The sequence below is a fragment of the Geotrypetes seraphini genome, chromosome 10 (assembly GCF_902459505.1).
Source record: "Geotrypetes seraphini chromosome 10, aGeoSer1.1, whole genome shotgun sequence".
NCBI lineage: Eukaryota > Metazoa > Chordata > Amphibia > Gymnophiona > Dermophiidae > Geotrypetes > Geotrypetes seraphini.
Window position 1 is genome coordinate 135,603,981 of NC_047093.1, and position 24,041 is coordinate 135,628,021.

The 24,041-nt window shown below is 41.5% G+C and overlaps 1 protein-coding gene across 1 annotated transcript; it reads left to right on the forward strand.

Annotated features, from left to right (window-relative positions):
* The first annotated feature begins 528 nt into the window (after positions 1-528).
* LOC117368618 (vomeronasal type-2 receptor 26-like) lies at positions 529-22,962 on the forward strand. The gene is made up of 6 exons (XM_033962347.1): positions 529-740; positions 1,995-2,283; positions 2,667-3,488; positions 7,047-7,274; positions 11,916-12,042; positions 22,067-22,962. Exons 1-6 carry the CDS (start codon positions 529-531, stop codon positions 22,960-22,962), a joined length of 2,574 nt encoding a protein of 857 aa, XP_033818238.1.
* The last annotated feature ends 1,079 nt before the right edge of the window (positions 22,963-24,041 follow it).

A 24,041-nucleotide genomic window follows, 5' to 3' on the forward strand; every position in this document is an offset into this window, starting at 1 on the left:
AAACTTTATTTTTTTGTTGATTATAAACCAAATCCACAATTCCTCTGACTGGTATGATTATACTTCTTACCAAGCACTTCTTTCAAATTAACATTTGTCTTACATTTAATGAAGGCAACACTTCTGTACGGTCATATTTATAAAAATAACTTATATTTAATATTAATTGCACGGAGCAGGGACAACATCCCTTGAGCCTGAACCTTTCAGGAGTAGAGTCCTATAAAGATCACAGGGTATGTCCACATAGCTGCTGGATACTTTCTCCGATAAGAGTCCACATCAGTATCAGCAGATGATTTCTGTGGTCATCTGAAATGTGAATTGTATCCTTCGAAGGGTCTTCTTGTGTCCAGTCTGAAATTGCTTGATTAGCATGTTACCTTCAAAGAATGTGAATCTTTTAAACTCATTATACAGAGATTCAAAAGGATGAAGGTCACAAAGATCTTGACAGTATCCTTCAGTGCGCCAATAAACTAACCAAGGTTAGAGAGCATGAGGAGCAGCTGTATCTCACATTGAAAGATGGAAGCTCATCCTCTTCTGCTTCTATTAATACTTTACGCTGATATCTGGAAGACCATCGAGTGTCGATGTTTACCACTATCTATAGTTGCCTTAGATGGTGGCTCCTACTATAGCCATGGGGACATTATAATTGGGGGATTCATTCAAGAGTTTGGTGCTCAACTAACTAAACCCTCTGACAGCATTATCATGCAATTTGAAATGAATCAGTAAGTATCATTGTGGCTTTCCTCCTGTCTGAGATACACTTTTGAGTTTCATTGTGACTGATGTAGCTTGAACATGAGTGATGAATCTTTTGTGTTTGTATTTTCTTGGAAGGTTACATTTTCCTCTCTCCATTCTATGAGATGTTACAGAGTTTGAAATTATATTTCAGGATTGAATGTCCCAATTCAGTCTGTTGAATATTTGTGCCCGTTTAATACCTAAACAGATGAGAAAACTGTAGCAAGTGATTTCTTACCAGCCATATATATGTTGCTAATGTTTTATCATATTTTGGAAATTTTATTTGTAGATTTATATTTCTGAAGTTTAGTAATTTTTAAACAAATGAACTTGCCCCTTGCTTGTCCTCTCCAAAAATGTCCTCTGCCCAGTTAAAAAGTACTTCTAGTGATAAGGGATCCCCAAGGGTTTGCTTTGACCCTGTCAAGAAAATCACAGCCGTGCAAGCATCCTTCTTGTAGTTTTCTAGATAAGGGGGGCTTTGGAAACAAGTGGGGAGCTGTGGACTGCACAAGAGGTCCCCACAGGCCACCAACATCTCACAGGTCTTGCAATGAAGAATAGTGGCACAGACTATAGAAGTCCTTCAGGAATCATTCTTAAGTTCCAGCTATCGAAGTTTCCATCAAAGCTCACTCAAGCATGTGCAAACCATTTTGTTATTTACAGAATACAGATCATAAAAGTCTGCCCTGCACTGTCTTCACATTCCAATTACTGGAGTTTCCGTCGAAGCCTTCTTCATCCCATCTTAAAGTGAATTGCCATATAGAGGGACACAGACCGTGAAAGTCTGCCTAGTACCAGCATTAATTCTTCACAGTCAGAATCACCACCTAAGCACAACTAGACACATCAAACACACATGCCACCATTTAAGTTTTGGTTTTATAACATTCATTTTTCTACTGTATTACATCAGTAGTTACTAGGAAGAGTGTTGGATGTGTTCTCATAATTTCCTGCACTTTCCAGAAAGTAGGAATGTCCCCTGTGACTTTTGGGTGGTGCTACATGGATACAGTACACACTCACATTTATGCTGTCTCTGAAACAAGTGAATAATTTTGGCAGATTTTAAGTGCTATTAGGCTAGTTCTGAAAACCTGTTTTATATATCTCTGTCTGTTTTATGCATCTCTGTCGCATTTATAGATATAAAATAGGTGCATTTTTACAAATATTTCTAGGTGCCCTGTTATAATAAAATGATCCTCTTCATGTTATTATAGGTATTTTCCAGAAAATAGCTTTAACTTCTTGGCCTTCCTGTTTGCAGTGGAGGAAATTAACAACAGCTCCGAGCTCTTACCCAACATCACACTGGGGCTCCACCTTAAAGGGCATTTCAGGGTTATAAGCAGTATCATTACTGCGGCCTTAAATATTTTGATAGGTCAGATCTCGATCATAAATTTCAAGTGCAATTCATCTCAACCAGTGGCTGCCATCATTGAAAACTTTTCAGCTGAGGAATCAAATCGATTCTATGACATGTTCCAGATATACCACTACCCACAGGTCAGAGAGATTCTTAATCTTACTTTGAGGCCCATTTTTAAAAGAGAAAATAACCCGAAATGTGACATAAAACGTCCATTGGAGTCTGATTGGTCCAGATACCAAAGGCCTCTCCCAGGGCATCCCAGGATGTACCAGCAAGGAGGCCTAAGACTCTGATTGGCCTAAGTGCCTAAGGCCCATCCTATGGTGGGGTCCTTAGGTATCTGGACCAATCAGATCCTTAAGTCCCTCCCAAGTGCATCCCAGCCATTTTGGAAGAGGCAGACCTGCCAGACAGGTGTCCTATACAGAACCAGCTCCTGAGTGCTATCGAAGTCTATGATTTATGTAATTTAAACAATGACAAAGTTGGTGATGTGTTCATTATTTTTTCACAACAGATCACGTACACCTCACAGAGTCTTTATATGAGTGACACCAATAGGTTTCCTTATTTCTACCGGACTGTCCCCAATGAGTTGTACCTCTGTGCTGGAATAGGTAAGTTACTGAAGCATTTTGGCTGGAACTGGGTCAATATCATATCACCCAATGATGACCGCAGTGTGAAGGTTGTTCAGATCCTGAGAGAAGGGATTGAGCGGAGCAGTGGCTGCATCGCATTCCATGAAACCTTCCCACACCATGGTAAAATCCCAAATGAGCAAATAGAGAAAATCCTGGCACTAATTGAAGAATCATCTGCTGTGAACATTCTATACTTGAATGAAAACTATGCATTTGCAACGCATGAGACATTCAGATTTTATTCTCTGCTGATGCCTGGCAAAGTTTTCATTACCATAGATCAGATAGAGATAAATAGAGACACTTCAATTTACTTTCAAATGAAGAACAACACTTTGATCTTCAAAATATATAGGAGTGATATGCCAAACTTTTTAAAATTTATCCGTGAGATGAAGCCTATCTGGCTTACAAATGATGCCTCCTATGGTTTGAATTGGTGGTTGGGCATGTGTGATGGTCAATGCCCGAAGAATATCAAAAGACAATGCAACTTTTCAAAGGTATTCACCCCTGTGGAAAAATCTATGTTCAGCTCTCACTGTCAAACCGAATACTTTGGGAGCAGCTATGGTGTGTACAATGCGGTATATGCCGTGGCACACGCACTGCATGACATGATCATGTCTGGATCAGGAAATGACACCACACGGACTAAAGAAAATAGGGAAGTTTTGGATTATTTGCCATGGAAGGTAACTTTAATATTTATTAGTGAAATTATTTATTCAAAAGAAAAAGAGTAGTATTCTTTGGCATAGTGTGAAGGGGAAGCTTTCACTGAAGCAGGAGAGGGGTGTTGTAGAGACCGGACGACCACACAGATGCTCAGTCCTCACCATCTCCTTGGATCTCACAGCAGCTTTTGACACAGTCAACAACACACTGCTCCTTGACAGACTTCATTCCTCCAGAATTTCAGCTAAGGCTTTAGACTGGTTCTTTTCTTATTTTCAGGATGGCAAATATCAACCAAGTTTTAATAACACCATATCCACTCCCATCCCTCAAAAATACAGCATTCCAAAAGGTTTCATTCTTTCTTCATTACTCGTCAATGTTTTCCTAGCCCCTTTGCTAATGTTGCCCAATCCATAGGATTCGCCTTATTTGCTTATGCAAATGACATTCACACCCCCTTGATCCCAAAACAATATATGACATCCAAGCAATTAATCTCATACTGACTAAAATCAGCTCCTGGCTTTCACCAAAATATGCTAGAACTGAATGTCATAAATATGAAATTCCCTGCTTCTGATAATGAAGTTCTACCACTGCCCATCATCATAGACTCTGCAACAGTCCAGATAGATACCAAGATTAAAATATTAAGAATAATCTTAGATCAAAAACCTAAATTTTCATGCACAAATCAGTTCCATCATTCATAAAAATATAAGAGTTGCCGCTGTTGGGTCAGACCAGTGGTCCATCATGCCCAGCAGTCCCCTCACGTGTTGGCCCTCTGGTCAAAGACCAGCGCTCTAGATGAGAATAGCCCTACCAGCATATGTCCTTATTTAGCAGGAACTTGTCTAACTTTGCCTTGAATCCCTGGAGGGTGTTTTTCTCTATAACAGACTCCAGAAGAGCGTTCCGGTCTTCTACCACTCTTTGGGTGAAGAAGAACTTTCTTACATTTGTGCGAAATCTATCCCCTTTCAACTTTAGAGAGTTCCCTCTTGTTCTCTTAATCTTGGAGAGGGTGAACAACCTGTCCTTATCTAGTAAGTCTATTCCCTTTAGTATCTTGAATGTTTCGATCATGTCCCCTCTCAATCTCCTCTGTTCGAGGGAGAAGAGGCCCTGTTTCTCTAATCTTTTGCTGTACGGTAGCTCTTCCAACCCCTTAACCATCTTCGTCGCTCTTCTCTGAACCCTTTTGAGTAGTACCGTGTCCTTCCTCATGTACGGTGACCAGTGCTGTACGCAGTACTCCAGGTGAGGGCACATCATGGCCTTGTACAGTGGCATGATAACCTTCTCCGATTTGTTCCTGATCCCCTTCTTTATCATTCCTAGAATTCTGTTTGCTCTTTTCGACTCCTCTTCCATAAACATTCTTATCTACTCTTTAGTAATTTCCCATATCGACTATTGTAATTCATTATACCAAGGAATAACCCAGAACAAGATTTGCAGACTTTAAATTCAACAAAATACAGCAGTTAAACTTATCTACAACACAAAGAAATATGATCATGTAACCCCCCTTCTTTAGGTGCCTATTGGCTCCCCATATCATACCAATCCAACACTCCAGCCTTCATTGACAAACTTGTGAATCCTTACTCACCAAGCATAACATTACGTTCCAACAATCAAGATCTTTTAGTAATTCCCTCTGCTCATGAAATCTTTTACAATTCAACCAGAAAGGGCATTTTCTCTGTCACATCCCCCACATTATGGAATGCCCTCCCTCTCCATATTAAGCTAGAACCTTCTTTACAAAACTTTAGATCCAAAATTAAAACTTTTCTATATAAAGATGCATTTAACGGTTAGGATTTTCTTCCTTCCCTATAAAGGACAACCTCTCTGCAAAGAATAACAACTCAATACATACATTGAACCACACTCATGCCTCCATCCAACCTAATATGGATTCAGATCTCAACACAGCATCGAAATTCTCCTAACTCTCACAGCCATCACCATTCAAACTCTAAGAAAAAGTCAACAAGCGATTCTACTCCAGTTTAACCTCTCTGCAGCCTTCAACTGCAAGGATTATTATCTTCTCCTGTCAAAACTCCTTTCTCCTTCCCTTCCCTACGCCCAGTGCCCTGCATCTCTCCTTCCCATGGTATAGAATCTTCTTTTCTTTCTTCCTTCCTTCCTTCCCCATGGTCTGGCATCTCTTTTTCCTCTCCTCTCCTCTCTCTTACCTGGACTTCATTCCTTCCTTCCCTCTTTCTCCCCAATTGGGAGCAGTATTTCTCTACCCCTCCCCTCTATCCCTCCCTCTCTCTCTCTTTGTCACCACTCCACTCACTCCATCAACAGAGTAGCATTCACAACTCATGGCTCTTGCTGGCTTTCGGCCTTCCTCTGTAATGGGTCCTGCCTGTTTCCACAAAGTCAGGACACAGTAGAGAGGAAGCCCAACACTGGCAGAGTAGTGAATTTTGAATGCTGCCACTGCTGGAAGAAGTTCATGAAACTGTCCCTTGGAGTACCCCCTTATAAGCTGCATCTAGGACAGACTGCCCCCCCCCCCACACACACACACACACTTGGTACACCACTGCCTTAGACTTGGCATGTCCAACATTTTGCAATTAATCATAAAATTTAACAAACATTTTCTACTATCCTCTTTTTAATAATGCTTTTTTGAATTTCATCATCATTTCTTGTCTCCGCCACATTGGTCACCTTACATTACTTCTGGCCTATCAATCCACTACCTCTATTTAAATCCTGCAGTTTTATGGTTTTTCTGGCTCAGGAAAATGTCTGATTTTATATTAATACGTTTCAAGTTTTAAACATCTATATAATATCTCCCCTATCCCTCCTTTCCTCTAGGGTATATATATTCAGGTCTTCCAATCTCTTCTCATACATCTTTTGGTGTAAATCCTATACCATTTTCACCACTTAATTCTTTTTAATTGCTTAGCAAGATGTGGCCTACAAAACTAAACATAATACTTCAAATGGGGCCTCACCAATGACTTGTACAGAGGCATCAGCACCTCCATTTTTCTGCTGGTTTTACTTTTCTCTATGCAGCCTAGCACCCTTCTAGCTGTAACCACTGCCTTGTCACACTTTTTGGTTGCCCTGAGATCCTCAGACACTATCATCCCAAGGTCCCTCACCCTGCCTGTACACATCAGCTTCTCACTTTCTAGCACAAATGGCTCTGTTGAATTTGAACTCCACAAGTGCATCACTCTGCACTTCTTTGCATCAAACTTTAAGTGCAAAATATTAGACCATTCTTCTAAATTTGCAAATCACTTTTCATAGTGCAAAATATAGACAGCGGAATTGACTGGGCAGCGATTAGCAGCAGAACGGAGGTAAGGAGAGCAGCAGTGGCAGACGGGGGAGGGCTTTTTTTTTTTTGCGTGTTAGGGAAGGACAGGAAGCGATTGCCTGTCGCTTTGTCCCCGCGTACAGGAAAATGGACATTGGACCTACAGAAATGGTTTTGAAATTTGTTCTCTCTATAATTATAAAGAAAATAAACTATTTTGTAACTTGAGATTAATGAAAATTTATACCTCACTCTTTAGCTCCATCGTTATCTGAGGAACCTCCACTTTAAGAATGGAATGGGGGAAGAGATGTGGATGGATGAGAAAGGAGACCTCATCACTGGATACATTATTTTAAATATGATCTTTTTACCTGATGGGAGATCGAAATATGACATTGTTGGAAATTATAATCCTTCTGCTCCCCCAGGGCAGGATTTCACTATTAATGAGAAGGCAATCGTGTGGGAGAGTTCATTCAATCAGGTCAGATTTAAGTAGTTTTAGAGCAGGGGTCTCAAAGTCCCTCCTTGAGGGTCGCAATCCAGTTGGGTTTTCAGGATTTCCCCAATGAATATGCATGAGATCTATGTGCATACATTGCTTTCAATGCATATTCATTGGGGAAATCCTGAAAACCCGACTGGATTGCGGCCCTCAAGGAGGGACTTTGAGATCCCTGTTTTAGAGCATGATGAGAAGTGCTGATCAAAACAGGTATCATGAAACTTGTCATAAACCTTCGCACCATAAAACCTGCGCACCATAAAAAAATACTTTGAAGATTCCTCTTTCCGCTTATTGGTACAATCCTCCGTGCTCAGTGTACTAGACTATTGCAATGTCATTTACTTGTGCTCCACAAAGAAAACCATGAGGAGACTAAAATTGATCCAGAACACTGCCGTCCGCCTCATATTCGGCCTGAACAAATGGGACCACATCACGCCTTTCTACCACCAACTGCACTGGCTCCCTTTCGAATCCAGAGTCATATTCAAATTCGCCTGCTTCTGCTACAAAACAGTTTTTGGCTTATTACCGAGTTACCTCAATCACCATTTCACGCTGAATCTCACCAACAAGAAATCACGTAGAACCCAGCTGTTCGCCTTCCCACCCATAAAATTATGCCACTTCAATAGATTTCTCAACAAAACCTTTGCTTACCAGGCGGCTAAGCTGAACCCTTGGCTTGCCCAAATAATACTCGAGGCCCCCTCTTACCTTAGTTTTAGAAAACTCCTCAAAACGCACCTCTTCCGTGAACAGGGATCTCAATCCCATTTGCCACCGGCTTCTCCCCCTTCCCACTCTCCCCCCCTCCACACTTGATCTCACACTCGCTAGCGCGTACCAACCCTTCCTTCTGTCTTACCACTACCCCTGCTAAATCTCAGCTATAGTTTTTTTCCTCTCGCCCCCCCCCCCCTCTTCATCGCTTGTAATTTTTTGTTACAACTCTGTAATTTTGTAGTTTTGACAGTTCTGTAACTTCGTTACAACTCTGTAAATTTGTAATTTTGTCAATATTTTGTAATTTGTGTAAATTTGTAATTTTGTCAATATATTGTAAATCCGTGTATCACCGCGGACTGTAATTAATGAATGTGAACCGCCTAGAACTTTTTGGGTATGGCGGTATACAAGAATAAAATTATTATTATTATTATTATTATTATAAAATGGTTGCCAATCATTGGCTGCTCAGGTAAACTGTATATGTTTTGTGTATTCTGATCCAGTGGCCAAAAGCTTAGCAGGTTAGAACTGAAAGTTCAAGTTTACTGGCTTTTCTGCCACAGTGTAAACATGCCCCAAAAACTCCTGCTCTAAAAGCAAAATTAGACAGTGATAATTAACTGTTGCATGAGGAAATATTTGAGCTAGTTTGATCAAAACAGGTCAGGTATGAGAACCTGGTCCTTCACAGATACATCCAGAACAAGATTCTTTATTATCACAAAATATACTGAGGCTCGTTACTTCATAGGTACAGTCATTTAAGAGTAAAGTGTCTGGAGATTCAGTTCCAATCTTTATACAGACCTGTTTCAACACACCATAAGTCCAAAGTGTGTACAGCCTAACTATGGCATTGTATAAAATCAGGCCTGGCTCTAGCCAGCCCTCAATAAATAGGATTGCTGTAAGACTCTAACACTTAAGCTTGGCCTACTTTAGCCATGTTTCTTAAGCTTGAAATTCAAGTGTTAAGGTTACGCTGTAGGGCTTCTTCTCTCTCTCTTTCTCCTTGGCCTCCCTTGTTTGACTGTGCTCAGGAGTTTTATCTTATTATCTGGACCAGGCTGAACCCTAAATGAGCCATTTCCTCTCTATTTTGAAGTTCAGGACCTGGTTTCTTAATGTGGCTCTGTGGGGTTAAGTGGAAGTAGTATGTGGAACTGGCAACTCCCTATACTCTCTTTAGTATTCCCTCTCCCTCTGCTCAGTCATGTCCTCTTAAACACTACCAGATGCATGCAACGCTGTAAATTAAACACACATGAGATGGTCCCTGCCCAAAAGCGCTTACAATCTAATTATGATAAACATACTGGACAAATGGTGAATCAATATATGGTGCTCATATAGGGAAATACAAAGGGAAGATGTGGTAGAGAGGGCAGGAGACTATGGAGGGAATGACTAACAAATACACTTCCCCCTCCGAATCCGTGGATTCGGTTATTCGCGATTTTTAAAGGGAAAAAAAAGAAAAGATTTGTTTCGGATCTTCTCCATATCTCTCCCGCCTTCCCCCCGGCATCCCAGCCTTACCTGGTGATCTAGCGGGGCTTTCGGGGCAGGAGCGATCTTCCTACGCTTCTGCCCCGTGCAGATTGCCAATAGGAAATGGCTGACATGAGCTCCCGTAGTAGTCTCGAGAGAATACGGGAGCTCACGGCAGCCATTTCTTATTGGCGATCTGCATGGGGCAGGAGCGTAGGAAGATCGCTCCTGCCCCAAAAGCCCTCTAGACCACCAGGTAAGGCTGGCAAAGGTTACCCAGCCCAGAGAGGAAAGATCTTCTCTCTGCCCGGCCCGGAGCGGGGAAAGGAGACCGAAGCACCTGCACTGGCCCCTGCAAACACGCACGGAAGGAGGCGATTGAAGGTGGAGAACACCAGGTAAGGTCTGGGGGTGGGTCAGAGCTGGCACAAAGTTATGCGCGATTTTTCACACTTCACGGTCCGGCTCTACAAAACTGGTAGGGTTAGGACTTAAATGCAGCTTTGAAGAACTGGGCCTTCAGTTTGAATTTGAATCCCGCTACAGATAGAGTTTGATGTATTGAGTCAGGCAGGTTTTCCATGCATATTGCGCAGCAAGGCAGAAGGGATAAATTGGCAGTAGAGGAGAAGGGAGACTAACCCAACAAACAGTGGTCCTGAGATGGAGTATAAGAAGAAATAAGAGAGGAGAGATAATGAGGAGCTACAGAGCAAATACACTTGTAGGTCAGTCAGTAAGAGGAGTTTGAACTGTATGCAGAAGTGGACAGGGAGACAATTATGTTACCTGAGGAGAGGAGAAACATGAGCATAATGACACTGGCAGAAAATGAGGTATGCAGCAGAATTCTAGACAGATGGAAGGGGAGAGAGATGGCTTAGCAGAAGACCTGAGAGAAGCAAATTGCAGTAATCTAGGAGAGAAGTGATGAGAGTGTGAGTGAGGGTCTTGGCAGCTGTGTTCAGAAAGCAAAGTCCAGATTTTAGTGCCATTATATAGAAAGAAGTGACAAGTTTTGGTGGTCTGTTGGATATGAGAAGAGAAGGTGAGCGATCAGTCATAATTACCCCAAAGTTATGAACGAATGAGACAGGGAGGATGAGAGCATTATTCACTGAAATAGAAAATGGAGGAAGTTGAGAAGTGGATTTAGGAGGAAAGACCAGGAGTTCAATCTTGGTTTTGTTCAATTTTAGATGACGGTGAGCCATCCAGGTAGCAATGTCAGCCAGACAGGTTGAGACTCGGGCCTGGATTCCCGTAGGAATTATGGGCATAGAGGTAAGTCATTGGGAACCATTCTTTATGATAAGTCAGCCACTTGAGGGCTCATGGTCTGTTACCAGGGTAAAAAGGCACCCAATGAAATAATATAGGTAGGGTTACTAGATTTTAAGACGGACAACCCTGGATGCATGCCCCAGCCCCACCCCGTCCCCCACCTCCAGCCCCCCACCTCCAAAAAGCCACTTTTCTTTTTCTAGACCCCCAGGCCATGTCTGGAGGGTCTCCAGCATGCATGAATGCATGCGCCATCATCCACGCATGCTTGTCGAAGGCCCTCCAGATGCGGGTGGAGCTCAATGCTTTCCAAAACGTGGACAAACCTCTGGGTTTTGGAAAGTCTGTCCAGGAACCTGGACAATCCCCTAATAAGAGGACATGTCTGTGTTTTCCTAAATATGGGACCATTTCTAGTGCCTGTGTACACTATAGTTCTTATGAGGAAGCAACTTCTGATTGATGAAAGCCATGGGGTATTCTTCTCCCTGTACTTCCTGGACCAGGACTACACTGAGGCTCACACTGGATGCATCAGTTTGCACCACAAATGTTAGACTGAAGTCAGGGCTAATCAAGAGTGATTCGGAAAAAGGGGCACCCATCAGCTTCAGAAGGCAGCATCTAACTGAGAAGACTAGCAAGCCTTATCCAGGGACTTCTTTTGTAAAAGGTGAGTCATCAACAGCTCTGCCTTCTCACCAAAATCATTTATTGGATAACTCAACTATTCCTACCCCCACAAGCTTTGTCCCTTTCCTGTTCCCAAGAGTTCTGTCCCTGTCTCTACCCACAAACTCTGTTCTCATTCCTACCCCATCCCCATGAACTCAGTCTCTCCTGGCTGGTTAAATCATTTTGAATCATTTGAGTCTATTGTCAATAAATTTTGCCACACATCTTCTTTTATTCATGAAAACACTTGTGCTATTTTACAAGACCATTTCTAAGCATGGAAAATGCTATTCCACATGGTCATTTAAAAAAATTATCCTCAAATATCCATTTCAGGTATTCAAAGAAAATGGGACTCAGAAAAGGAGCATTGCATCTTAGAAACAACCATCCAGTGTCAAATGAAGTTACCTAACTTGTTTTCTTAATCCTCAGACACCACCACAGCCCAGATGCAACCCACGATGCCATCCTGGTTACAGGAAATTACCCAGGGAAGGAAAGCCCGTCTGCTGCTATGACTGTATTCGCTGTGCAGAGGGAGAGGTCTCCAACCAAACTGGTGGGCGATATCATGAAACACATGGGGTGAACATAGATATGGGCTATTCATTATGGTGAAAAAACCCCAAAGAAGGCCAGCAAAGAGTCTATAAACCAAGTGGTTAACTCTGTGAGGGAAAGGACTTCAAACCGAACACAAAATCTGAAATCTAGCGATTATATTGGTTTAGTTGTCATTCATTAGTCCTGAAAACACTTTTTTAAATTTTATTTTCTTCTGCATTTTGTGAAAATGCTTATTTTTCCATGTTTATTGGTTCAAATCTTTGAAATACTAAAACTAATTAATTCATCTCTAAACCTCAATTGATTTGAATGCTCCTATAGAAAATACACTTAGAGGGGCATAATCAAAAAATACGTCTAAGTCCATTTTGGGCCTAAGTTGATAGTCGCCCAAGTCAGACATGGATAAAGTCCATTTTCGAAAAATACATCCAAAATGTGGGGTTTTTTTGAAAATTTTCTAACTGTACATCCGGCCGTCAGATCATCTAGACCACTAAGTCATCATTTTCATCCAAAAATTTGTCCAAGTCAAAAATGCCTAGAAAAAGACATTTTGGACGTGGGAGGGTTTAGCAAAGTGATAGACTGGACACCCAATCATTGCACCAGAGTAGTGGAATACCTTACAGGGCACTACTGTGACCTTCACAAAAAAGGTTGCCACATACACATCTCACCACAACAACCTTATAGGACATGGTGAGCCCCCCCAAACACCCCCCAGAACCTACTAGTCCAATAGCCCTTATGGCTGCAGGTGCCACTTATATGGCAGTACATAAGGGTTTTGGGGAGTGCACATGTTTCATCATACATGCAGTGGTTAGAGTGGCTTATGGGCCAGGGTCCTCCTCTCCTTGGTTCACTAGCCCACTCCCAGACTACTTAAGCCACCTCTGTGCAGCTCTACTAGGCTTTCCTATGCTAGGCTGTTAGGTGCTGATGTTCTGGTGGCAGATATGTGAGGTTTTTATTATGAATTTTATGGCGGTGGGGGAGGGGGAAGGTCATTGATCACTGGGGGAGTGTGTAGGAGTCTGTACTTTGTCCCTGCAGTGGTTATCTGGTCACTTTGGATACCTTCTTGTGACTTAGACCTAAGTCACAACGTCCAAGTTCCATCTAGACAGTGATGTTAAACTTTCGGTTATACATACAGTACGACTAATGGCTCCTTTTACTAAGCCGTGTTAGCGGGGTTAGCGCCATGACTTTTAATCACGCGCTAACCCCCGGGCTGTCCAAAAAACTACCGCCTGCTCAAGGCAGGCGTTAGTGGCTAGTGCGGCCGATGGTTTAACGTGCGCTATTATTCGCATTAAACCACTAGCGTGCTTAGTAAAAGGAGCCCTAAGTCTAGGACGCCCCCATGTCCCGCCCAAATCCCGCCCTCACAACTTCTCCTAAAACAATCCTTTTAGCTCTGGGCGTACTACAGCACTGTGAAGGCCTAAGTCGTTTTTAGGTACATCTAAAACCTGGTTCGATTATCGGCACTTGGACGACTTGTCTCACTGATCGTCTAAGTGCCGATTTAGGACGGTTTTTAGATATATTTCCGTTTCAATTATGAGCCCCTTAGATTAAAGTATTGCCAATGGGTTCCTTCATCAGGGCTGGTATTAGGGCAGATTCCAAATTTCCAACTAAAACTTCCCATGAGCTCTTGTGAAATTTAAGTGACTACATGGCTCCTCGGTCTCAGCCGTATTAAGGGGTTTAGGAATTACAGTATTTTATTTAAATTTTCCATTTTTATTTATCCTGGGCATATTTAATTATGCTGTTTTCCTTCTCCTTTTTTCCCCGCCTCTGTTTACTTCTCCCACTACTCCTGCTCTTCCCCTCCTTTAGGCGATCCAAAGCTTATTTACTTTTACCCATATATGGTTTCATGTCCTTCAGTTTGCTACACTCTGTTCTGGCAGAGTCTGTGTTCTCAAGCAGCTGCAAAGAATGTCTTATCTCCCTCTCCTTTCGATCCCAGTCAGCCAGTAAGTTCTTCCCCCTGCCTCTTTCCCCATCCTTCCTCTCACATACTGTTCCTGCATGCATCTGCAACAGTTGACATCAGAATATTAATAAAAGTATTATAAGGCCTTCCCTTCTCATACTTCTCACACTCCTCTTTCTCTTCTTTCTTACTTCCATATTTACTATAATTTAGATTGTGAGCCCTTAGGGACAGAGAGGATGACCTCATTTTACTTTATTAGAAGTGTTAACCGCTTAATACTAATGTACAAGCAGAATATCAAATTTAATAAATCAAATCAAACTAAACCATTATGACCACTAGACTTCAGATTTTGTCTACAGCTTGGTTTTCTGAAGTTCTTTCCCCCACAGATGTACCCACTTGTTGGTTTATGTACTCTTTTGCTGGCTTTGTTTTTCCACCGTTGTGTAGTTTTGCCAGTGGCCATTTTGGATTATCCAGTTATTCGTTATGGTCATATTTCTATGAAATTACGTAGGGAATCCAATCCTCAGAAAGTATGATTGATTATTCCACAGGCTGTTGGTATTTTATTTCCTTTACAAAATGAGAAAAAAAATCAATTAATATGTTCCTCATTTCCAGTCAACTATGGTGATGGCTCTTTACACTGAAAATGTCTCTTTACACTGAAAACATTTTTTAGGGTGTACAGAGTCACCAAAGAATAAATAAATCCTATCAAGGAAATTAAGCATACTGGGCCCCAATATTACCAAAATGTAAAAAAAAATATGATTTTCTATAATGAATAATCTCCCATGAAACTACTGTATGTCAAAATGTCTATAAACCCATTCTAAACTTTAAAATGATATTGGATGGGTCTTAATTGATAGCAGCATCTTCACCCAACTGTCTCAGGTCATTTCCTCCTTCTCCAGCCTCCTCGTCAACCTAGAAACATAGAAATATGATGGCAGATAAAGGCCAAATGGCCCATCTAATCGGCCCATCCACAGTAACCATTATCTCTTTCTCTCTCTGAGAGATCCCACGTGCCAATTCCCGGCCCTTGGGTTTTTGCAGCCCAAATGCATGACCTTGCATTTCTTAGCATTAAATTGTAGCTGTCAAATTTCAGACCATTTTTCAAGCTTCGCCAGGTCTTTCTTCATGTTATTTACACCATCCGGCGTGTCTATTCTAGTGCAGATTTTTGTATCATCTGCAAAGAGGCAAATCTTACCCGACAACCCTTCAGCAATATCGTTTATAAAAATGTTAAAAATAACAGGCCCAAGAACAGAACCTTAAGGCACACCACTGGTAACAACCCTTTCCTCAGAGTGATCTCCATTGATCACTACCCTCTGTCGCCTTCCACTCAACCAGTTCTTGACCTAGCCCATCACTTTGGGACCCATCCCGAGGGCACTCAGTTTATTTATTAGACGTTTGAATGGAATTCTGTCAAAGGCTTTGCTAAAATCTAAATAACCTACATCTAGCGCACATCCTCTATCAAATTCTCTGGTCACCCAGTCAAAGAAATTGATCAGATTTGTCTGACAAAACCTACCTGTAGTGCAGTGGTCCAAACTTGCGGCCCGCCAGGTTCTATTTTGAGGCCCTCGGTATGTTTATCATAATCACAAAAATAAAATAAAACTGTTTCTTGATCATATATCTCTTTAGCTATAAATTACAATATTATTATTAAGACTTAGCCAAAAGGAAAGATTTATAAACTATAAAGAGTTTTACCTCATGCAAAATTGTCATTTCTTTAATAAGATATTAACTACAAATCCAAAATGTGGCACTGCAAAGGGTTTGAGTTTGAAACCACTGCTCTAGTGAATCCATGTCGCCCCTTTAGCCAATGGTTTAGGAGAAAATGGAGAATCCAGGAGAGAATTGGTAATATCAGACATTAGATGTGAAGGGCCTCCAGTTCTAGTCTAATTCTATAGGGAGGAATGGCCTATAGCTTCAGCACCCTGAGGTTGGGGGTTCAAGCCTGTTTAAGGTAGTATTCTATATATATTTTTTTATTTACTATCTTTGTGAATAAATTCACCCATGGAAGTCTACAGCAATGGTTCCCAACCCTGTCCTGGAGACCCTCAGACCAATCAAGTTTTCAGGCTAACCCTAATGAATATACATGAGAGAGATCTGCATATAATGGAGGTGCCAAGCATGCAAATTTGCTCCATGCATATTCATTAGGGCTATCCTGAAAACCCGACTGGCCTGGGAGTCCTCCAGGAGAGGGTTGAAAACCACTGGTCTACAGGACTAAAGACCTAGCCATTGGTAATATGCAATGAAAGTAGTAAAAAAAAAAAAAATCATTCAAATATCAGTATACACTATAACATGGGGTGGGGGGGGGGGCGGCATTTTCAATATGACATCTAAATCTGATTCTGGACTTTTTGCAGAACACGTCCAAAAATCCAATAGCGAACATGATCATTTTCAAAACAAGAAAGCTATCTTTCTGTTTCAAAAAAGGTCAGTACGTCAATCTTTCTTATCCATCTTAGAAAAAAAAAAAATCCAAAAGAAGAACTCTTAAAACAAGCCACTGGGATGCAGGAAGGGTTAGCATTTTTTGTAGACTGGCCACACAGACATCCCAGGAGAGCATTGGGGCACCCTAGGGGGAACTACAGTGAAACTTCATATAAAAAGACCCCCTTATATTTAATGAGAGCCCTCCAAAACCCACCCAAAACCTATTGGACTCAACTGTATACCACAATAATAGCCCTTATGCCTATAGGTATCACTTATATCAGAGGCTGCAACCTTTTTACAGAAAAAAGCTAATTTATCCAAAATGTTTGACCTAATAGTTACAAAGAGCCACAAGGTCTAGTTTCTCTCCCTTCCAACCCCTTGCAGGTTTCTGCACCTCTCATTCCTCCCTCCCCTGCCACTTCCCTTTCCCCTAACCAATAGCCAAGATTCTCTCCCCTCTCGAGGTCCTGACCCTTTAATCTCCCTGCTAACCCCATAATTTTCCCCCCCACAGGCCTATCAAAATACTTGTTAGTCCAGTAGGAGTCTTTGTGGCAGGACTGTAGCTCTCTCGCTCCTGCCTCCTCATGGCTGCCTTCAAAAATCGCTGCCATAGCCTCTCACAGCAGCTTAAGGTACTATAGGATGTGCATGTACTGTATAGAGAACATCCAGACACAGTCCCAAGCTCAGGGAAGGAGACATGTGGTTTGTGTGAGGGTGAACATAAGAACATAAGCAATGCCTCCGCTGGGTCAGACCTGAGGTCCATCGTGCCCAGCAGTCCGCTCACGCGGCGGCCCAACAGGTCCAGGACCGGTGCAGTAATCCTCTATCTATACCCCTCTATCCCCTTTTCCAGCAGGAAATTGTCCAATCCTTTCTTGAACCCCAGTAATGTACTCTGCCCTATTACACCCTCTGGAAGCGCATTTCAGGTGTCCACCACACGTTGGGTAAAGAAGAACTTCCTAGCATTCGTTTTGAATCTGTCCACTACGCATAAAAAATAGGGACGCCCAAAACTAATAGCAAAGAACTGTTCAAGTTGGTAAACAGACACTACCCAAATCCTGCTACGGGAAAGTGAATGTATGCCCTCAGCAGAAACCCTTGACACTTTTTTCAACAATAAAATCTTAGACATAAGAGCGACCATACCTTCACCCTCACCCAACTTCGAATTCCAACTCGGACCCCAGGAAAAAGAACCCAGAGTAGACTTGGCCTGGAACCATTTTGAACCTCCAAATTGGCACCAATTTCTAACCCTGTTCAATAAATATACTAAATCAAACTGCCTTCTAGACGTATGTCCTTCCAAGACCTTGAAAGCAGCCACACTAGATTTTAAAAAGGATCTATTTAACTGGATAACAACCACTCTCACGGAAGGAACATTTCACGAGGAAATGGGAGAAATACTTATCACATCCATCCCTAAAGATCAAAAAAACTCACTAGCCTTGAAGACCAACTACAGACCCATAGCAAGCATCCCTATATTTACAAAATTACTTGAAGGATTGGTCAACTTGGAGCTAGTGAACCACCAAGACAAATTTAGCATTCTCAATGAACACCAATCAGGATTCAGAAAAGGATTTAGCACTGAAACAGTCCTAGCCTCAATACTAAATCACCTATACGGCCTATTCAGCAAAGGAACAAGTGCTCTGATTTTACATTGATCATGAAATAATGCTGCACTGCCTAGATGCAATAGGAATTACGGAAAGAGTAACGAACTGGATAACAAAGAGATCATACCGTGTGGTTAGTGGTGGGACATACTCAAACTTCTGGAGAAACCCCTCGGGAGTACCACAGGGTTCTCCACTATCACCTACACTATTCAATATTTACATATCATCCCTAGGACACTTATTGCAAAAGCTAAACTTGAACTACTACATATATGCAGATGACATTTCCATCTTAGTTCCAGTGAACAGCATAACAAACGAAATCTCAGAATACATTTCCCATATTATGAGCGAAATAGAACATTGGACAATCAACTTCAAACTGAAACTATACACAGAAAAAACAAAAATCTTCCTTGCAAGCCCAACGGACAAAATTACCAAAACAATGCTATATATAAAAAACCACTACTACCCGATTACTAAAACAATAAAAATATTGGGAGTCACATTAGACACAAAATTGACAATGGCAGAACACACGAATATAGTGGTAAAAAAATGATTCCTGATATTATGGAAACTAAAGACCATCAAAAAATACTTTGACCCATTATCATTCAGATTACTAGAGCAATCAATAGTGCTCTCTACACTGGACTATTGCAATATCGTTTATATATACCCCAAAAAAACAGCGAGGAAACTTAGAATTGTTCAAAACGCAGCGGTCCGTTTGATATTTGGATTGAAAAAAAGCGACCATGTTAGCCCCTACTACAGACTACTGCAATGGCTGCCAATCGAGGCACGAGTGATATTCAAGTTCTCTTGCATATGCTTCAAGCTAGTTTGGGGACTAGCTCCTACATACTTGCTATTTCACTTCGTATTATACAGCCTAAAAAGACAAATCAGAAACTGCAAGCTATTTGCATACCCAAGCATCACCGGCTGTACATATAAAACATTTCTGGATAGAACTTTTATGTACCAAGCAAACAAACAACACTGGCTAGACAACTACATTAATGAAGCTAGACTGACCTATGACGCTTTTAGAAAAGTCATAAAAATTGCCTTATTCGACAGATATATCACCCAAACAGTAATTACACCAAACACATGTTCCATTGCTTTTTCCATATGTCTCCTCTGAAATTCTAAACAAACTGTACATTGTAATTCGCTGCATTTCTTTTAAGTTTCTACTTACTATAATTTCACTGACTATTCTACATATTGTAACTCGCTGATTGTCCAGCTCTCTTCATTGTAAACCGCCTAGAAGTCGCAAGATTATGGCAGTATAGAACAATAAAGTTGTTATTATTATTATTATTTCAACTTTTCCGAATACCCTCTTGTTCTTTTATTTTTCGAAAGTTTGAAGAATCTGTCCCTCTCTACTCTCTCTATGCCCTTCATGATCTGGTAAGTCTCTATCATATCCCCTCTAAGTCTCCTCTTCTCCAGGGAAAAGAGTCCCAGTTTTCCCAATCTCTCAGCGTATGAAAGGTTTTCCAAACCTTTTATCATACGTGTCGCTCTCCTCTGAACCCTCTTGAGTATCGCCATATCCTTCTTACGGTAAGGAGACCAATATTGGATGCAGTACTCCAGATGCGGACGCACCATCGCCTGATACAACAGCAGGATAACTTCTTTCGTTCTGGTTGTAATACCCTTCTTGATTATACCTAGCATTCTATTTGCTCTCTTAGCGGCCGCTGCGCACTGTGCCGTCAGCTTCATTGTCGTATCCACCATTGCCCCCAAGTCCCTTTCTTGGGTACTCTCATTCAATAACATCCCTCCCATCGTATAGTTTTATCTCGGGTTTCTGTTACCCACATGTAATACTTTACATTTCTCAATGTTGAACTTCATCTTCCATCTCGTCGCCCATTCCCCTAGTTTGTTCAGGTCCCTTTGCAATTTTTCGCAGTCCTCTTTAGTCCAAGCTCCACTAAATAGATTAGTGTCGTCCGCAAATTTATTATCTCACACTTCGTCCCTGTTTCTAGATCATTTATGAATATATTAAATAGCAGCGGCCTGAGCACCGAGACCTGTGGGACCCCACTCGTGACCCTCCTCCAGTCTGAATAGTTGCCCTTCACTCCTACCCTCTGTTTCCTACCTGCCAACCAGTTTCTGTTCCATCTATGTACATCTCCTTCCACCCCATGATTCTTCAGTTTCTGGAGTAGGTGTTCGTGGGGCACCTTGTCAAAGGCTTTTTGGAAATCTAGATATATGATGTCTATGGGGTCTCCTTTGTCCATCCATTTGTTAATTCCTTCGAAGAAGTGCAATAAGTTCGTTAGGCACGATCTCCCCTTGCAGAAACCATGTTGGCTGGTTATCAGAAGTTCGTTTCTTTCAAAATGTTCATCGATGTTTTCTTTTATCAGTGCTTCCGCCATTTTTTACGGAACCGAGGTCAGACTCACAGGTCTGTAGTTTCCCGGGTCACCTTTTGATCCCTTTTTAAAGATAGGCGTAACATTGGCTATCTTCCAGTCCTCTGGGATCATGCCTGTTTTCAGGGATAGATTGCAAATTTGCTGCAGGAGTTCCGCTATCTCCTCCTTTAATTTCTTCAGAACCCTTGGATGGATTCCATCCGGATCCGGGGATTTGTCAGTTTTTAGTTTTTCTATCTGCTTGCGTACATCTTCAAGGCTCACTTCCATGGATGTTAATTTTTCTGCTTGATTTCCATTGAAGAATTGCTCAGGTGGGGCTGAAAGTGGGGTAGGACTGGGGATAGAATAGGGCATGGCCAGGTGCCCTATATTTTTTTTGAGGAAATCTGTTAACTCTACATTGGTGGGTATCACACTGAGTGATTTCCTTTGGTGAGGGCATTATTGGGACACTCCTTGGGATAATGGTTACTGCAGATGGGCAGACTACATGGGCCATTTGGCCTTTATCTGCCATCATGTTTATATGTTTAATAAACCTGGAGGTATAAAAAGAGAGATCCTGTTCTTCATGTGCTCAAGCTCCTTTGTGTTAATGAACTTAAAGATCAAAGATACAATTTTAAATTTCCCTTATTGAATAGGATCCTACCATGTACCTTGTTAAAAAATTGTCCTGCTCTTGAGGGTGTCCCTCGTGGGTTACGTGGTAGGGTCAAAATGACCTCCAAAGAATTCTGCTTTATTGCCAGTCCAGATTCAAAATGGTGATTCTGACCATAGCTGTTTTCTTGCAGAAAAATCTCTAGGGGGTCAAGATGCCAAAAAAGGTGTATTGCCTTTATATGGTAAGCTGACACCTAATCACACCTACACACCATTTTGAATATTGGCATGTAATGGAACATCGGGACAATCCAGTAAGTGCTCGGCAACCAGGTTGAATGATAAGATGGTCTAAGATCTCATCAGTGGTTATAAGGGAGGGGAGGGGTATCTGGAATCTCATTAATAAATCAGAGAATAGTTTGGAATCTAATCAGTGGAATGGAAGGGGGTAGGATTCAGATTGGGGAAAAGTGATTGTATTGGACTCATTTAGAGTACTGGTCTTTGACCTGAGGGCCGCCACATGAGCGGACTGCTGGGCGGGATGGACCACTGGTCTGACCCAGCAGCGGCATTTCTTATGTTCTTATACAGTGGGTTCTGTTAAGTATTTGCTGGAAGTGTGAGTCTACATAATGTCTGTTCTTAAATGCAGCCACTTTATTTGATGCCATGAAAGTTAGAGTATGATAAAATGCCACATGTGAACTATCTACCCATACCGGTAACATGAAAATTAGAGTGTTCCATTTTGGCGGAATGTTGACATTTCAGGGCTTGGGATATTTAAGTGTACTTTAGTAAAGAGATCCCATGGTATTTGTGAGATAATCAGACAATAATCTTCCTTCTCAGATATGGACACCTGTACAACATGCCCAGAGGATCAATGGCCCAATCAGAAGAGAGATGCCTGTATTCCAAAGGTGATAATCTTCCTGTCATATGAAGAGCCTCTAGGGATAGCTTTGACTTCAATCAGCCTTTTCTTCCTTCTGGTCACTGTTGTCATCCTGGGAATCTTTATTTATTACCGAGACACTCCTATAGTGAGAGCCAACAACCGAGATCTCAGTTACATTTTCCTCATCTCCCTCATGCTCTGCTTCCTTTGCTCATTGCTATTCATTGGGCATCCTGAGGATATTACCTGCATTCTTAGACAGACTACCTTTGGGATTACTTTCTCCATCACTTTGTCCTCCATACTAGCAAAAACCATCACTGTGGTCATGGCCTTTCATGCCACCAAGCCTGGAAGCAAGCTCCGGAAATGGATGGGTTCCAGGGTCTCTAACTCTATCGTCCTTTCCTGTTCCCTTATTCAGACCATTCTGTGTCTTTCCTGGTTGTTCACTGCTCCCCCATTTGCATATCTTAATATGAGATCAGAAATTGGAACAATATTAATTGAATGTAATGAAGGGTCAGGAATTGCATTTTACTGCATTCTGGGTTATCTGGGATTTCTGGCTGGTGTCAGCTTCATCATAGCTTTCCTAGCAAGAAATCTACCCGACAGTTTCAATGAGGCCAAGTACATCACCTTCAGCATGCTGGTCTTCTGTAGCGTCTGGATCTCCTTCATCCCAACCTACCTGAGCACCAAGGGCAAGTACATGGTGGCAGTGGAGATATTTGCTATTCTGGCCTCCAGCGCTGGACTGTTGGGTTGTATCTTTTTCCCTAAATGCTACATTATTCTGCTGAGGCCTGAGAGGAACATCAAGAAGTACCTAACAAAAACATAATGACATGAAATAGAATTAAAAGCACAAAGTAAAAAAAAGTAAAAGTTGTTAATACACATGTGGTGTGACTGTTTAACTTTGTACCACATTGGATTCTCTAGCTTTCTCTTCAGAGCAGCTCAAATATTAAACCAAATTTTCTTACATACAACGCACTCTGACAAGCCTATAACAGTAAATCATAAAATACAAATAATCTTGAAGTAGGCACAGGGAAAACTTGATAATTAAAATCTCACCAAGTATAAAACCCACAATATTACTTTTTCACGCACCATTTTCACCAGTGCGTCATCCACAATTTAAGGGTTTCACAAGGTCTTTTGATTCCTATCTCACTCTATCTATACTCAATCATCAATCAAAACTTGACTTTTGAGTGTAAAATACCACCTCTCACCCTGTCTATGCAGCATATAATCATCCCTATTGCACAGTGTATACAAGAAAAAATTAAATTCTACTTGCCTACTGAAAATCTTCATGAGGAACAGAGACGAGCCCCCAAAATGTAAGGATTAGCCCCTGTCCAAAATGTAAGGTTTGGACAGGGGTTTGGAAGGACAATGTTGACACAAAGAAGCCCCAATTATATAATGTGGCGGCCTTACACTCTGTCTGGTCCTGGGTTCAATACCCTCATAGAAGATTCTCATTAGGAAGTGATATTACTGACAAAGACAGCTAAGAGTGATTGCATAAAGAATATAATGTGCAGAAATAGGCTTCAGCAAGATACATCAAGAATATTCTGGGTTACAAATGTACAGAAAGAAATTAAAATAAGCTTTACAAATACAGAGTGGATTCAGAGACTGCTTCTGTGCTCTTGTGAATGAGAGAGAAAAGACAGGGGGTAGGTGGACAAAGAAAGAGAGGGGGTAGGGGATTTCCTGGCTTCAGGTTCTAGAGAGAGAGAGAGAGCAGGGTGTTCTAACCTCCCATATTTATAAGTTTGAGGCTTGTTCTAAAAAAAGAATCTATTGAAGTTAAGTACCCCTATCTTTTGTAAACTATTTGAAACAATGGTGAATAAGGTGAGTGAGGTGTGAGAGACTGGAGAAGAAAAGAGGGAGAAA